This window comes from Leucoraja erinacea, chromosome 1 (assembly GCF_028641065.1).
Source record: "Leucoraja erinacea ecotype New England chromosome 1, Leri_hhj_1, whole genome shotgun sequence".
Classification (NCBI taxonomy): Eukaryota; Metazoa; Chordata; class Chondrichthyes; order Rajiformes; family Rajidae; genus Leucoraja; species Leucoraja erinaceus.
This window is the reverse complement of record NC_073377.1, coordinates 83574741-83590944: the sequence shown is the minus strand read 5'-3', so window position 1 is coordinate 83590944 and position 16204 is coordinate 83574741. Positions and strand designations below refer to the sequence as shown.

Genomic DNA, 16204 nt, shown 5'->3' with positions numbered 1-16204 from the left:
AGAGATTTATAACTTCATGGCGATCCTTACAGGGATGGACCTCGGGATCAAAGGCTGTGGAAGTCGGAAGGCTATAACAAACCATCTGAGAATGGAATGCACACTTTTTTCAGAACCAATGGTTTAAACGTTGCCAAATACAAGGATGTTTTATAGTCTGTGAAATTCTCCGAGAATATTGGGAAACCATAAGCATTGACAATATCTGAATGGAAGGTGGAAATCACCAATCTGGTTCTGCAAAGGATTGTGAAAAAATGTTGCACTGAGAAGTCATTGGTTGCAAATAAAGACTCCATAAAGTAAATGAATTACAGAATGAGACAAGAGACAAATACCCCGTGTAATATTCTCTCTGCGGAATAAACAGCAACGATGAATTGGGAAGTCGGCTCATTTTCCTAAGCTTCAATGTTTCAGAAGCCTAATAGTTCTAACCTTTTTTTCCTGTTTGCTTGTGTTTTGCTAGTTAATACGCATGTAGTCCTGTATTTTTGCTTCTCCATAACAGCACCCCATTATTTTTAGATGTGCAAACGTGAGTCTGACTAGTTGTCTAGACGATATGATTCTGCGATTACAAACATATCAGCCTGATGCTTAATTTATATCAAGGTCCTAGCATTGTAATCCTCTCAATCCAGATTAGAAATGAAACATTCAATCTATTTCGCTATCCACGCAATTGTGAAAGGCCAACATAAAATAGGATCTCCTCCCCAGTTCTGTACCCTATTATCTCCATGGGTTATTAACTCTCCTGGCAGTGGAAATTCGCTCTGCCAGTACTTCGGATAATTTTAAAGTGCCCCATTAATTCCTGCCTCAGTCTTCATTGGTGTCAGGAGACCATTTCCAGCTGCTATAATCAGACGAGCTAAACAAAGATGAAATATACTACTTTTGAAGCAGGCTTTGTAACCTCAGGACAGCACCATGCCTTATACATCCAAAGAATAAGTTATTTTAAAATGGTGATATTACAGAGAACACAGAAAAGTCCTGGAAGATGCAAAGTGACAGATAATCTGTCCTAGTGATGGCAATGGATTGACTGCTGTTGATCCAGAATTAAGAGTGAACAGAGCTGTTGCACTCTAAATTTGATTGTGCAATTCTTAACTAATATTTCATTAAAAAAACAATACTTTTTCAACATTATAAAATAGTGTCGACCTACATTTAGTTTTTCAGTCTCGTGGAATCAATCCTTGGGCATTTCACTCACATGTGACAGTAATGTCACTGAGTCATGGAGAAAATACCTCAGGTGCAAACAAAATGCTTTGAATGGTTTACTGGAAACATTCAAAAGTAGAACAGTTAATTACCCAATCAAAGGTGACGTGCATTTACATTTTACCAGCAGAGCAATTAATGTTGACAATAAGAAGTTGACATGCATTTATTTTTGCATCCAGAATAGCAGTTAACATTGTCAGAAAAGACTGCAGGTGCTAGAATCTGGAGCAAAACATAAACTGCTGGTAGAATTGGGCAGGTCAGGTGAGGCATAGAAAAATAGAAACATAGAAAATAGGTGCAGGAGTAGGCCATTAAGCCCTTCGAGCCCATTCAATATGATCATGGCTGATCATCCAAAATCAGTACACCGTTCCTGCTTTTTCCCCATATCCTTTGATTCCATTAACCCTGAGAGCTAAATCTAACTCTCTTGAAATTGTCCAGTGAATTGGCCTCCACTGTTTTCTGTGGCCAAGAATTCCACAGATTCACGACTCTCTGGGTGAAAAAGTTTTTCCTCATCTCAGTCCTAAATGGCCTACCACTTATTCTTAAACTGTGATCCCTGGTTCTGGAATTCTCCAACATGGGGAATATTTTTCCTACATCTAGCCTGTCCAATCCCTCAAGAATATTATGTTTCTATAAGATATCCTGTCATCCTTCCAAGCTCTAGTGAATACAAGCCCGGCCGACCCATTCTTTCATAAGTCAGTCCCACCATCCCAGGAATTAATCTGGAGAACCTACGCTGCACCCCCCAATAACAAGCATGTTCTTCGTCAAATTAAGAGACCAAAACTGCATACAATACTTCAGGTGCGGTCTCACCAGGGCCCTGTACAACTGCAGTAGGTCCTCCTTTCTCCTATACTCAAATCCATTCCCAATGAAAGCCAACATGCCATTAGCTTTCTTCACTGCCTGCTGCACATGCATGCTTACTTTTAGTGACTGATGTACAAGCACATCCAGGTCTCGTTGCACCCCCCCCCCCTTTTCCTAATCTGACACCATTCAGATGAAGAAGGGTCTCGACCCGAAACGCCGCCTATTCCTTCTCTCCGTAGATGCTGCCCCACCCACTGAGTTTCTCCAGCATTTTTGTCTACCTTCGATTTTTCCAGCATCTGCAGTTCTTTCTAAACCATTCAGATAATAGTCTGCCTTCTTGTTCTTGCCACCAAAGTGAATTACCTCACATTTATCCACATTTTACTGCACCTGCCATGCATCTGCCCACTAACCCAACCTATCCAAGTCATCAAGCAGCCACATAGCATCCTCCTCGCAGCTCATATTGCCACCCAGCTTTGTGTCATCCACAAACTTGGAGATGTTACATTTAATTCCCTTGTATAATCGATAATATATATTGTAAATAACTGGAGTCCCAGCACTGAGCCTTGCAGCACCCCACCAGTCACCAACTGACATTCTGAAAAGGACCCGTTAATTCCTATTCTTTGCTTCCTGTCTGCCAACCAGTTCTCTATCCATGTCAATACCCTACCCCCAATACCATATGCTCTAAATTTGCACACTAATCTCTTGTGTGGGACCTTGTCAAAGGCTTTCTGTAAGGCCAGATACACCACATGCACTGGCTCTTCCTTATCCATTCTACTTGTTACATTCCCAAAGAAATCCAGAATATTAGGCAAGCATGATTTCCCCATCATAGATCCATGCTCACTTTGACCGATCCTGTCACTGCTTTCCACATGAGCTGATATTACATCTTTAATAATTCGCCAAGCATCTTCCCCACTGTCAATGTAAGGGTAAATGGTCTATAATTCCCTGTTTTCTCGCTCCCTTCTTTCTTAAAAAGTGGTTACATTGGCTACCCTCCAGTCCACAGGAACTGATCCAGGGTCGAGAGAACATTGGAAAATTATCACCTATGCATCCACGATTTCTAGGGCCACCTCCTTGAGTACTCTGGGATGTAGACCATCAGGCCCTGGGGATTTATCTGCCTTCAGTCGCAACAGTTTACCTAACACCATTTCCTGACTAATATGGATTTTTTTCAGTAACTCCCTCCCACTAGATCCTCGGCCCCCTAGTATTTCTGGGGGATTGTTTGTGTCTTCCTTAGTGAAAACAGAATTAAGGTACTCATTTAACTGGTCTGCTATTTCCTTGTTTCCCATTATAAAATCACCTGTTTCTGACAGGAAGGGACCTACATTTGTATTCACCAATCTTCTCCTCTTCATGGTCGATGATTTGGAATGGTCAATAATTTGGGACGAGACCCTGCGACATGACTTTTGCCTGTGAGATTTTTCTTTATTTTTTATGATATATCAATGGTTCTGCTGAGACCACCTTTAGTCAGCAATTCCCAATTCCATTGAGAGTGTGATAAGGTGCTTTATTCTTGAACTGCTCCAGTTCATTTGATGCAGGTAATCCCCCGGCACTGTTTCAGGATTTAGACCCATTTACAAACAAGGAAAGGCAATGTACTCAGAAGTCAGAATATGACACATTGGGCGGTGTACACCGCACATTACAGTAAGTAAGTGGCAAAGAAATCAAAAGGGTATTGATGGATATGCAAAAGAGAATAAGCTGTTAGGCCGCATTGAAACAAGAGGGTGAGTCAGACGGATTGCTCTGTTGAGATTTGGCATTCATACAGTAGTTTCGGCAGCAAGCGGATAGCTGAGAAGAGGAGCATTGCGGGAGGTTTATTAACCATTCGTGTTCAGGAATGTCTGCTCCAAGAGGTGGCACTAGTGTAGTGGGCATTTGGGAGCGGTTGTTTTGGGAGAGGCTGCATACTGAGGTGGGATTGCTCTGTTTGAGGGTAATGCCTCTGTCCCACTTAGGAAACCTGAACGGAAACCTCTGGAGACTTTGCGCCCCACCCAAGGTTTCTGTGTGGTTCCCAGAGGTTGCAGGTGATTGCCGGAGGCTGCAGGTAGTGGAAGCAGGTAGGGAGAACCTCCAGGAACTGCACGGATACCTTGGGTGGGGTGCAAAGCTTTGTGTGAAAAATACATTTCTTTGCACATGTATCTGACAATTTAACCTGAATCTTCCTCAACTCTTTCTTCTTATGAACCAACCTGGTCTATTGCCACTATTTGTTTGATCTCCAGCAAAGGAAAAAGGTTACATACTATTTTGCTCTGGGCTTCCTTCACTTTTCTTCCCACACTACCAAAATACATTGTAGTAGACATTTAGCTTAAATCAGTATTTTATAATTATAACCAGTTACCTTTAATTTTTTATCTGTATGCAATTATGTGGGTGGGATTCATACCGAGATTGGGGCGTGGTTTCTAGCTAGGATTCTGGCGCAGACTCCCATGGAGTGTAGTTTTATGAAGATTGTGGGAGAGACATCGTTTTCGACCATGCACGAGCACGAGCACGAGCATGACCACGAGTGTGATTGAAATGTACTTATACAAGAAGAAACTTTTAAGAATTATATTACTGTTTGTACTACTACAATAAAGAAACTATTAATCAAGAGACTGTTTCTGGAATATTTATCTTTCATCGGCAGTGAATGTCTCGTGGAGGGCCCGTGGCTACGTATAGATTACATTCTGATTCACGGTCATCGATTAAAGTGACTATTGAGGGCTAAACCCTTGAGACATCATAGAGACTGTCACTATATGCAGTATGTGCAAATCACAACATTTCAAAGCACAGAATCCTTTCATTGATAGAATGGCATCTTGCTGTGCAGATTATCTACTGACTTCCCAACATTAAGGTGGCAATTCATTGCTTTTAACATTCCAAAGTTTAATATTTGACAAATGTAGCTTCTTTACCCCACATTCCCTTTGAGTGAAGAATTATAGTTTTCTTACTAGGAATGTTTAATATATTAACTTAGATGTAGGGCTGCACAGTAAAAAAAGATATTTTAGAAAGAGTAGATTTTCGAATTAAATGATGACATTCTGTAATTTGTTCAGGAAATTAGCACCAAGGTAAGAGATCAGTTGTGATAGTGAATGGTTGAGTAGGTTAATGACCCTGTCCCACTTAGGAAACTTGAACGTAAACCTCTGGAGACTTAGCGCCCCACCCAAGGTTTCCATGCGGTTCCCGGAGGTTGCAGGTGTTTGCTGGAAGTTGCAGGTAGTGGAAGCAGGTAGGGAGACTGACAAAAACCTCCAGGAACCGCACGGAAACCTTGGGTGGGGCGCAAAGTCTCCAGAGGTTTCTGTTCAGGTTTCCTAAGTGGGACAGGGGCATTAGTGTGTCACCTCCCTCCAGAGATGCTGCCTGTCCCTCTGAGATACGCCAGCTTTCTGTGCCTATCTTGATCCACTCTTACTTTTCATGGATAAAGGTTACAACATTTCTGTAGTGGTGTGTTGTTAAACATACAGTACATCACTGCTCTCCCTTCTCCATTTACAAAGCTTTATTAAAGACAACTTCCACACAAAGAGGAAATTAAACAAACACATTTTGTTGCAAACAATTTATCTTATATTGTCATTAAATACAGTATAATTTACAAGTAGTCACATTGTAACATTCAATATTCCACCACTTGCAATGGGAAATTAGCTCACGAGTTCCAAAATATTAAAATAACATTAATAACCCAAACTTGCATTTTAAGATAATGTCAGATTTCTAAGGAGGTTAATTTAAGCAACTGATGTGATGCGTAGCAATATTACTAAAAACAATACCAAAGTGAGAATACACAAGATTATGTTATAACTGGTCGAATACAAGGCTGCATAGTTTAAAATCCAGTTCCTCAAAATGAGATTCTTTACAATCTGGTCCAAAATCAGGACAAAGCTTTTACAAAGCAACATGTTTTACATTCCAATGTAGCATGAAGCAGTTCCAACTTCAATGTAGCATGAAGCAGTTCACAACAGTGCTGTAGCCGAGTGCTACCCCAGTCATTAGCAACAGTCAAAGACAATGATGGTCATATTAGGCTGCCAGCAGCACTCGTTATTGTATTACATCCTTGATCCATTCCTGAACAGCTGCTGTCTGTGTATATATTCCTGGATGTTCAGGTCTTCCACAGCCTACTCCAGAGGAAATAACTCCTGCAACTATCCACGCATGAGAATTCTCATCTTGGCACAGCAATGGTCCTCCAGAATCACCCTGGGGAGAAAAAACAAAGCAAGGCTTTATTTTTGTTAGTTTACGACCTGTGGTACTCAGGAGGGCATCATGTTGCTGCAATTAGTCTGACCCATCAGGTTCAAAACCCAAAGTTATTATTTCTTTCCACAGATGCTCCCTACCTGCGGAGTTTTTTCCAGCAATGTTTCTGTTTGTGCACTTCAGTTTGTCTATATGCCTTTGGATGTTTTAACAGCAGGGAGAGTCAGGAGTGGAGAAAATTATTGCATGCCTCCATTTCCTGTTTTATTTTCAAAGGTTATTACATCAAGGGAGGTTCATTCCATTCCAACCAACATTTAGAAGTGTACTTTTATTGAAATGTAGTGATGGAGCAACTAGTTTCCGAATAGTAGGTTTAGTTGATTTGCAATATTTAAGGATAAATTAGCCTGTATTCTCAGAATAGGAAGTTAAAGAAAGAGTCACTTATTCTAGTCTTCTTGAATAAAGGCCAGAAAAAACAATTATGTAGGAAGGAACTGCTAAACTCTGGTTTAAACCAAAGATGGACACAAAAAGCTGGAGTAACTCATCAGAACAGGCAGCATCTCGGGAGAGAAGGAATGGGTGACATTTTGGGTTGAGACCCTTCTTCAGACTAGGGAAAAGGGAAAGGAGTGATGTGGACGATGATGTAGAAAGATAAAGAACAGTGAATGAAAGATGTGCGGAAAAGTAATGATGATAAATGAAACATGCCATTGTTAGCGGTTTGTTGGGTGAAAACGAGAAGCTGGTGCGACTAGGGTGTGCAACGGATGGAGAGAGAGGGAATTTACTTGAAGTTAGAGAAATCAATATAATATTGATATAATAAAACAAGTAGAGTTACAACCAAGAAAGAGGATCATCCCAAGAAGAGTAAACTAATCAAAAACAATTCCATACCTGACATGCATCTCTGCCTCCTTCAGGTACACCTGCACAAATCATGTGTGGAGTTATAGTTGGCATCTTCTTCCGGCACTGGGTGTTGGTGAATACCTTCACTTCAGTCTTCAAAAGCTCATCACTTGACGATCCAACTGGCAAGGAACAGTAGGAAGTTAGTTTGTAATCCAAAAAATTTGCAATACATGCCAAATGCCAGATGGCGGGACTGTCATATGAGGAAAGATTGAAAAGACTAGGCTTGTATTCACTGGAGTTTAGAAGGATGAGCGGGCATCTTACAGAAACATATCAAATTATGAAAGGACTGGACAAGCTAGATGCAGGAAAATCGTTCCCAATGTTGGGCGAGTCCAGAACCAGGGGCCACAGTCTTAGAATAAAGGGGAGGCCATTTAAGACTGAGGTGAGAAAAAACTTTTACACCCAGAGAGTTGTGAATTTGTGGAATTCCCTGCCACAGAGGGCAGTGGAGGCCAAGTCACTGGATGGGTTTAAGAGATAGTTAGATAGAGCTCTAGGGGCTAGTGGAATCAAGGTATATGGGGAGAAGGCAGGAACGGGTTATTGATTGGGGACGAGCAACCATGATCACAATGAATGGCGGTGCTGGCTCGAAGGGCCGAATGGCCTCCTCCTGCACCTATTTTCTATTTTTTTATGTCATAAAAAGGCCTAAGGCAGGCAAGTTTTAATATTTTGCCAAAATATCTACTATCCCTACCATATTGTCTTACTCTCATTTTATACACGTCCTTCACAGCCAGAACAGAAATGATTTAAAAAACATTTTTGGGTGATCCAAATTACAGTAATAATGGCAAAAAGAAAATGTAGTATTATTTTGATCATCACCATTTTCATTTGTTTGTCCCCATCCAATCGTTGTACATGATTGGCCAGAAATGGGAGTCGTGGCTGCAGGTAGACAAGCTGGTTGGACAAAGTTTGTGTATTCAACTGACTGGGACAATTCCAGTAGGGCAACATCGTAATTAGAGGCAGTTGTTCCATTAGAAGGAAACTTTATTGTTTTAATTGTTCGTGTCTGGATATTGTTTGATGTTTGATCCAAGAAATGGACTCCAAATACTGCAACCCAGTTTTCTGCACGTCTAAAATTCAAAGATAAATTTAAACAAATTTGAAGTTATTCTTCCAAAAATTAGTAAGCAAATTTCAGCTATATATCTCATCTGCACCCCCTTCTCTATTGAAACTTTTTCTCCTCAGTTCATAGCCAGATAATAGCAAATGAAGTTCAATGTTTTGTTTTAGAAATCATGTTTCTAATGCCCTTTTGTGCTGTGCCAGTTCTATCACAAGTTCACAAGTTATAGTAGAATTAGGCCATTCGGCCCATCGAATCTCGGCCACCTAATCCCCATTACCTGCACTCACCCCATAACACTTAACGCCTGTTCTAATCAAGAACTTGTCTATCTCTAAAAATATCAAGACTTGCCCTTCACAGCCCTCTGTTCCACAGATTATCTACCCTCTGACTAAGAATTTCCTCCTCACCTCCTTTTTAAAAGAGCGCTCTTTAATTCTGAGGCGAGGACCTCTGGTCCTATACTCTCCCACCAGTGGAAACATCCTTTCCACATCCACTCTATCTATGTCTTTCATTATTTTATATGTTTCAATGAGGTCCTTCTCAACCTTCTAATCTCCAGCGAGTTGAGGCCCAGTGCTATCAAACGCTAATATGCTAACCTACTCATTCCTGGAATCATTCTTGTTAAGCCTCCTCTGGACCCTCTCCAGAGCCAACCTCAGATATCCTCCTCAGATATGCGGCCCAAATTTGCTCACAGTACTCCAAATGCAGCAGAATTCCAGTCCTCTTGATATAAATGCTTGCATTGAATTTGCCTTCCTTACTACCGATTCAACTTGCAATGTATTCTTTTTGGCAGTCCTGCATCAGCACTTCCAAGTCTCTTTGCACCTCAGATTTCTGGATTCTCTCTCCATTAAGAAACTAATCTACTCCTTTATTCTTATTACCAAAATGCATGACTCCATATTTTGCTGTACTAAATTTAATCTGCCACTTCTCTGCCCACTCTCCTAACCTGTCCAAGTCCTTCTGCAGTCCTTGCTTCCTCTACACTGCCTGCCTCTCCACCTATCTCTGCATCATCTGCAAACTTGGCCACAAAGCCTTCAATCCCCTTATCCAAATCATTAATATACAATGTGACGAGAAGCGGCCCCAACACCGACCCTTGTGGAACTCCACTAGTCACAGGCAGCCAGCCTGAAAAAGCACCTTTTATTGCAACTCTTTGCCTTCTGTCATCCAGCCAACACACACACACACCATGCGGGTACCTTCCCTTCAATACCATGGGCTCTCATCTATCCTAGCAACCTGACGTGCGGCACCTTATCGAAGGCCTTCTGAAAATCTAGGTAACAACATCTCCAGCCTCCCCTCTCTCCAATGGGGTTTACAAATTACTGGTCAGTTCCCTATGAGGCGTACATGTTCTTCATTAGGCAACTCATTCTTCTGCACAAAGCAAAACAGTTGGTATTCAGGTAGCATATCCTAGGTCAGGGGTCGGCAACCTTGTTCTGCATAGGGGCCAGTACCCATGTCTGTGAGCCACATCTATCAACATCGTTAATAAATGGAGGTAATAATACATACTAATTAAATTAGTAATTAGTAATAATACATACTAATAATACATAAATTAGTAATAATCCATACTAACTAGTGTGACACTTGGTGATATTTTTCTAATTCGTTTTCACTTGTTTATCAATCTACAGTTCCCAGATCGCCTGCGTGCCCCGGGACTGGCTGTAGCGCCCAGGTCACAAAAACAAATGGGGGGAAAAAACCGGCTGCGGGCTGGATCATTTCAGAGTACGGGCCGGATCCGGCTTGTGGGCCGTAGGTTGCCGATCCCTGTCCTAGATTATTTTATTTATTTATTTATTTATTTTTTAAATTTTATTTTTATTAGAAGTACGGTAAATTACAATCCTACACAACACATATATCTTAATACATTTTTTGTACCGCTTCATTTTTTTTGAGCTTTAAGAAAAAGGTAGAAGTAAGGAAAGTAAAGAAAGTGCAAGAGAATCGTGAAGTGCAAGAGTGTTGGGAAAAGAAAGCCCCTTAGGAAAGAAGTTAGAGAAGGAAGTAAAGTGAGAAAATAGACCCTAGAAAAGAAAGAAAGAGAAAATAGAAACAATCGCTCTATTATAACATTAAACTCCGCAGAAAGGGGACTACCAACCAAGTCTGTTTTTGTTGTTTTACCTCCCGTTACCAGGTCCTGATACCACTTATTTATATATTTTTTTTTTTTTAAATTACTATTGCTTCCCTTCATACTTGTAATAGGTCCAGAAACATAGACCACGTCTTTTGGAATTGGTCTGCTTTACCTGCTAGGAGGAATCTCATCTCTTCCAGATGTAATGTTTCAAACATATTTGATATCCACATTTTTTTTGTTGGTGTCGGCGCATTTTTCCAGAATTTAAGTATAAGCTTTTTTCCCATTATTAGCCCGTAATTAAATAAATTCTTCTGATGAACACGTTTAATTCAGGGTTACCTTCCGATATTCCGAAGATAATCCATTCTGGTTTTGGTACGAGTTTTATTTTGATCAATTTTGAAAAAATATCAAATATTTCATACCAGAATTTTTGGATTTTTGTACAAAAAACAAAACGCTCGAAGATCTGTATGAATTGGGGAATTTACTATCATTTCAACAACTACAAATGAAATATAATTTGAAAAATAACCAATATTTTAAATATCTTCAAATTTGTGATTATCTGAAAAAACACACAAAAGACTATCATAATATGCCTTCCGACTTATTGGATGAAGCAATGAAGACCAAGGCGGAATCAGCTAATTTAGTATCGTACCTATATAATATCATTTTAAACATAGAAATACCCACAACAGATGGAATTAGAAAAGATTGGGAACAAGAATTAGCTATAAAAATCTCAAAAGAGACCTGGGATAATCATTTACTACCAGGTGCATAAATGTTCGATCAACGTACGACATACGCTCATCCAATTTAAAACATTACATAGATTGCCCCGGGACTGGCTGTAGCGCCCAGGTCACAAAAACAAATGGGGGGAAAAAACCGGCTGCGGGCTGGATCATTTCAGGGTACGGGCCGGATCCGGCTCGTGGGCCGTAGGTTGCCGAAGCTGTCCTAGATTATTATGTAACTTTTCACCATAAATAATTATACTCGTGGAACATATTTATTACACGTTCAGGTTTGTATGTGGAGAAACAAGTTGAATAGAATGCTGAAACAACAAGTGTTGTGATATTGCACTATTGCCAATTTTAGTTGAATTATAGAATTCCAATTAACAGATAATTTTACAGTAAACTGAAGGATATTTGCAACAAACACCAATTTGATTCGCCTTTAGACAGCAGCATCCTACATTGACAGTTGTTACATTACATATCAAGATCAGGTTATCTTCAACATATTAATTTCATAGGAGCAACTATACAGAAACCAAAGCAATATATATATTTTAAAATGTATGGGAAGTAATTAGTATTTACCCTTTTCTGAAGCAATGGGCAGCTGATAAAATCCATCGACAGGAGATGAGTGTTGCTCCACAGCTGTGTTGACCATTGAGCTGTAAACTGACTATAAATGGCCACTCGCCATCATACGTGCTTGATCCACCGACAATCCTGTCAGATCTGGTTTTTCGTTGGCCACATCCTTTCAAAGAAAAAAACAAAATATATGTTAACATGCCAAATTCTCAAAATTTCCCTTTGATCTGCCAAACTTTACTGATAAAGCATTTAGGAGTCCATTTAATAAAGTAAAGACCTACAGAAGAAACCTAGACATCCCTTTACATGAGATGTTGCAAAAAAAAAACCATGCCACAGTACATTGAAAAATATCCCATTATGTCCTAACCTTCTCGACTTTCATCTTCAAGTGCACTGATCACCAATTACCTTTAGAAAATAGCACAGGTGAAAAAATTGTAAACAGTATTGTAACATCTCAGGTTTCATCCACAGTTCTGTTTCATCTCCCTCCCCGTATTGCGTCTGTAATGGTAACAGCCTACACAAAATGAAATGCACAATACCAGTATTCAATATTCGTGCATGGAATCTGGAATTTTGAATTTAAAACTATGAAGTTCTATGAATTAAAGCCCCAGGAGACATTTTAAGCATCTAAAATCTACCAACTGGGCGGATCAACTCAATGCCACAGATAGACATAAAATGCTGGAGTAACTCAGCCGGTCAGGCAACATCACTGGGAAAAGAGAATAGGTGTAGTTGTGGGTCAAAACCCTTTTAATAATAATAATAATAATAATAATAATAATAATAATAATAATAATAATATTTTATTGTCATTGCACATCAGTGCAACGAGATTTGGTATGCAGCTTCCAACCGATGTACAAGATAAGTAAAATAAATAAATAAGCTGTGTGACGTGACCATCCGAGGGAGACAGTCCAGGGGGGGTGGGGGCACTCAGCAGGGCCGGTTCAGAGCCGCTATAGCTCTGGGAATAAAGCTGTTTCTGAGTCTGGAGGTTCGTGTGTAGAAGGCCTTGTAACGTCTGTCGGAGGGAAGTAGTTCGAACAGTCCGTTACAAGGGTGTGAGGAGCCTTTACGGATGCTGACGGCCTTCCTGAGGCACCGTTTGTGGTAGATGCCCTCCAAGGCTGGTAGCTGTGTCCCAATAATCCTCTGCGCTCTGTGGACGATGCGCTGAAGAGCTCTCCTCTCCGCCTCCGTGCAGCTGAGATACCACACAGAGATGCCATACGTTAATATGCTCTCTGTGGTGCAGCGGTAGAACGTTGTCAGCAGCTGTTGGGGCAGACCAGTCTTTTTTAATGTCCTCAGGAAGAAGTCGTTGCTGTGCCTTCTTGACCAGTGCAGGTGGTCAAGTGGTGTTGGTGGACCATGTGAGGTCCTCTGAAATGTGAGTGCCCAGAAACTTAAAGCTGGACACTCTCTCCACACTTTCCCCGTAAATGGAGATTGGGGCGTATTCTCCATTATGGGACCTCCTGAAGTCAATAATCAGCTCCTTGGTCTTGGAGGTGTTTAGCGACAAGTTGTTACGTGCGCACCAGTCCGCCAGGTTCTGCACCTCCGCTCTGTTTTTCAGACTGGAGAAGGGTTTCGTCCCGAAACGTCACCTATTCCTTTTCTCCAGAGATGCTGCCTGACCTGTCGAGTTACTTCCAGTGTTTTGTGTCTATCTTCAGTGTAAACTAGCATGTGGAGTTCCATCCTAAACTCAAGGCCACATTGGTTTGTCAGTCTGAATTCAAATGTGCAGCCAGGGTCAAGTAGAGCTGCTGTCTCATTACTCCAGCTCCTCGGTTCAATCCTTTCCCCTGGAGAGTGTGTGCACCTACATTCTCTGTGCCCATGTGGGTTTCATCTGGGTGCTCTACTTTCAACCCTTTAACTCAAGAATGTGAATGTGAGGGTTCACAGTGAAAGTGGCCTGTGTGCCTCAGCATGGGGTTAGTCCAGAAATAGGTGGCCATTGAGGATTCAGAGGACTGAAGAGTCCATTTTCATGTTGTTTCTCTATACCATGAGAACTTACCACAGGCTGTATATTCAGATCTTCTGCAAGCTTCACTGTCCGTGCACTTGTGAGGGAGGTAAAAGACTGAAATACAAAACATTTTACAAAGCTATTATGTATAGCCAACAACTTGGACTGCAAATTGTTCTAACAGGTATTTACGCATGTTTAACATTATCCCAAATATACAAGAACTTAGCATTAACCCAATTCCAGAAAGTCGAACTATTGTTTCACTTGATCACTTAACATTTTGACAGGTTCACTCATTTAGCATTCCAAAGCCCCCCCCCCCCCCCCCCCAACCAATTGTAACCCCCTCCCACATTGTAATCAAAATCAATATGAGTCTCGCCAAGAGGGGATCTCCATACATCCTTTGTATTAAGATCAGCGGTATTCGTGCAGTTTTTACAACAGTGCTTGCAACAGCTTATAATGAAACGAAGGGAAAAAATAAAAAGATGTTCAGCTCCACCACAGATACAACATTGGACCATGTAAAAATGACATTCAGCAAACGTACCAAAACTCTTTGGGAAGCGTTAGCGCCTGAAGAATCTCAACATCAGAACGGCAAAATATACTTAACGTTTCATTTCACAGACAAAAGCGAACCTGCCTTCGGAATAATTAAACACGTCCTCAATTTACTGATCCTCAGTTAAGAAAGACTTAGAGATTAAAACCAGAACTGGTTAAAAATTCGCCTGGTTTAAAAACATCATCACATTGCAAAATACTCACCTATTACAAAAGCGACCAGCGCTGCAATTATTAATACACTTAGCAGGGCTGAAACTATTGCCAGAATCTTAAACACTTTGGACATCTTGGCTTCCTCGGTCTTCGCCGCTTCCACATTCACGCTGGTCATTTTCACAGCGAGAACAAACGAGCAGCCACTGGAGTGAATCCGATGTCAACCTCTATTGGCAACAACAGTGAAGGTAACGCGTCAACCCGCGTTATCTGTGGAGAGGAGGGAGTGGCATCAGGTGCCTCCAGGTCTGAGCTGACGGGGCAGATCCCCACCTGGTGAATATGGTCCTGGGCGCTCATCACCCCTTGCACATTGTCATTGGAGTATTGTATCAGAAGGAGTGATGGTGATAGAATACAAACAGGTCCAACAAATGGGTGTAATTTGTTGTTTTTTCCAAAGCGGGTGCGCGATGAATGGGACAGCAAGCGATGATTAAAATAAATAAACGACAAAGTGCTGAAGATGAACTTGATGCCGTTAGTTCTTCGCCCCGCCTGAGCCCACATGCAAGTACAACTTATCTCTGGGTTCCTTCCATCTGCCCGAGAGGGAGGCTGATGATTACGGGTGATGTTGAAGGGATGATGATGAGCGAGTGGAGGGGAGGGTTGATGAGTGGAGGGATTGCTGTGTGTGTTGGGGGTGATGCAGATGGTGTTTTTATATTTTGTTGCAAAGATAACGAAGGTAGGATCTGAAGCTGCCCAAAAGTCCCAAATATATAAAGAGGTATTTGTAACTATTATTTTTTTAATTACATTTGCAAATATTACACCCTTTGTATATTTACCATTTTACTGAAACATTAATGAAAAAGTAACAATATTTGCCAAGATCAAGTGAAAAATATTAAGGTTATTAATAACTAGTTAAAGGTGAATATATATGACAACATGGTGTGAGAGATTACTAATAGTAATAATCCTATCCATTGTATATTTTATGCAGTTAATTAAATGATTTTGTCTGCTGAATGTACCTTATTGATTTTTTAAATATATTACTGGAATCAATGGATTGTAGAGTAACCACTAACTGCAGAGTAACCAACCCCCTTCAGCATTGCGTTTTGTTGGTGGAGTCTGTTGTCCAGACTGTATGATTCTGCTATTTCAACCAATGCTTGATTTATATGTGATGCAGTTGTTCCTACTCTCCAGACATTTATGAAGAGCATTTTGGAAAGTCAGCTGGGGTATGAGCAACTTTGTCTTGTCTGAAATTGGTGTCTCTTGGTTGGTCTTGGTAATCTGGTGGTCTTTATTTTCAACATAATGGTTATGATAATATAACTGACTGGCCTTTGCCTTTGTAGGGAATGATATCTGATAGCATTACCTGGTCTGGTAGACGTGAATGTCAAGGAATTGTTGCAGCAGAGAAGGAGACCATTTGGCTCATGGACTCCTAGTAGCATATCAACTCCTAGTAGTGTAATCCTCTCAATCCAGATTAGTAATTAAAATTACTGGATTGTCATTAACAACCCAACTGGTGATGTAATAACAGTGTTTGAAATAAATACCAA

General features: G+C 40.7%; 1 protein-coding gene across 1 annotated transcript; it reads right to left on the bottom strand.

The window, feature by feature from the left end:
* Nucleotides 1–5738: 5738 nt before the first annotated feature.
* On the bottom strand, nt 5739–14787 carry LOC129708983 (transmembrane protease serine 9-like). Its single transcript, XM_055655478.1, has 6 exons — nt 14658–14787; nt 13929–13994; nt 11876–12044; nt 8143–8402; nt 7285–7421; nt 5739–6372 (listed from the first exon to the last, which is right to left on the bottom strand). Exons 1-6 carry the CDS (start codon nt 14785–14787, stop codon nt 6211–6213), a joined length of 924 nt encoding a protein of 307 aa, XP_055511453.1. The 3' UTR covers nt 5739–6210.
* Between the last annotated feature and the right edge of the window lie 1417 nt (nt 14788–16204).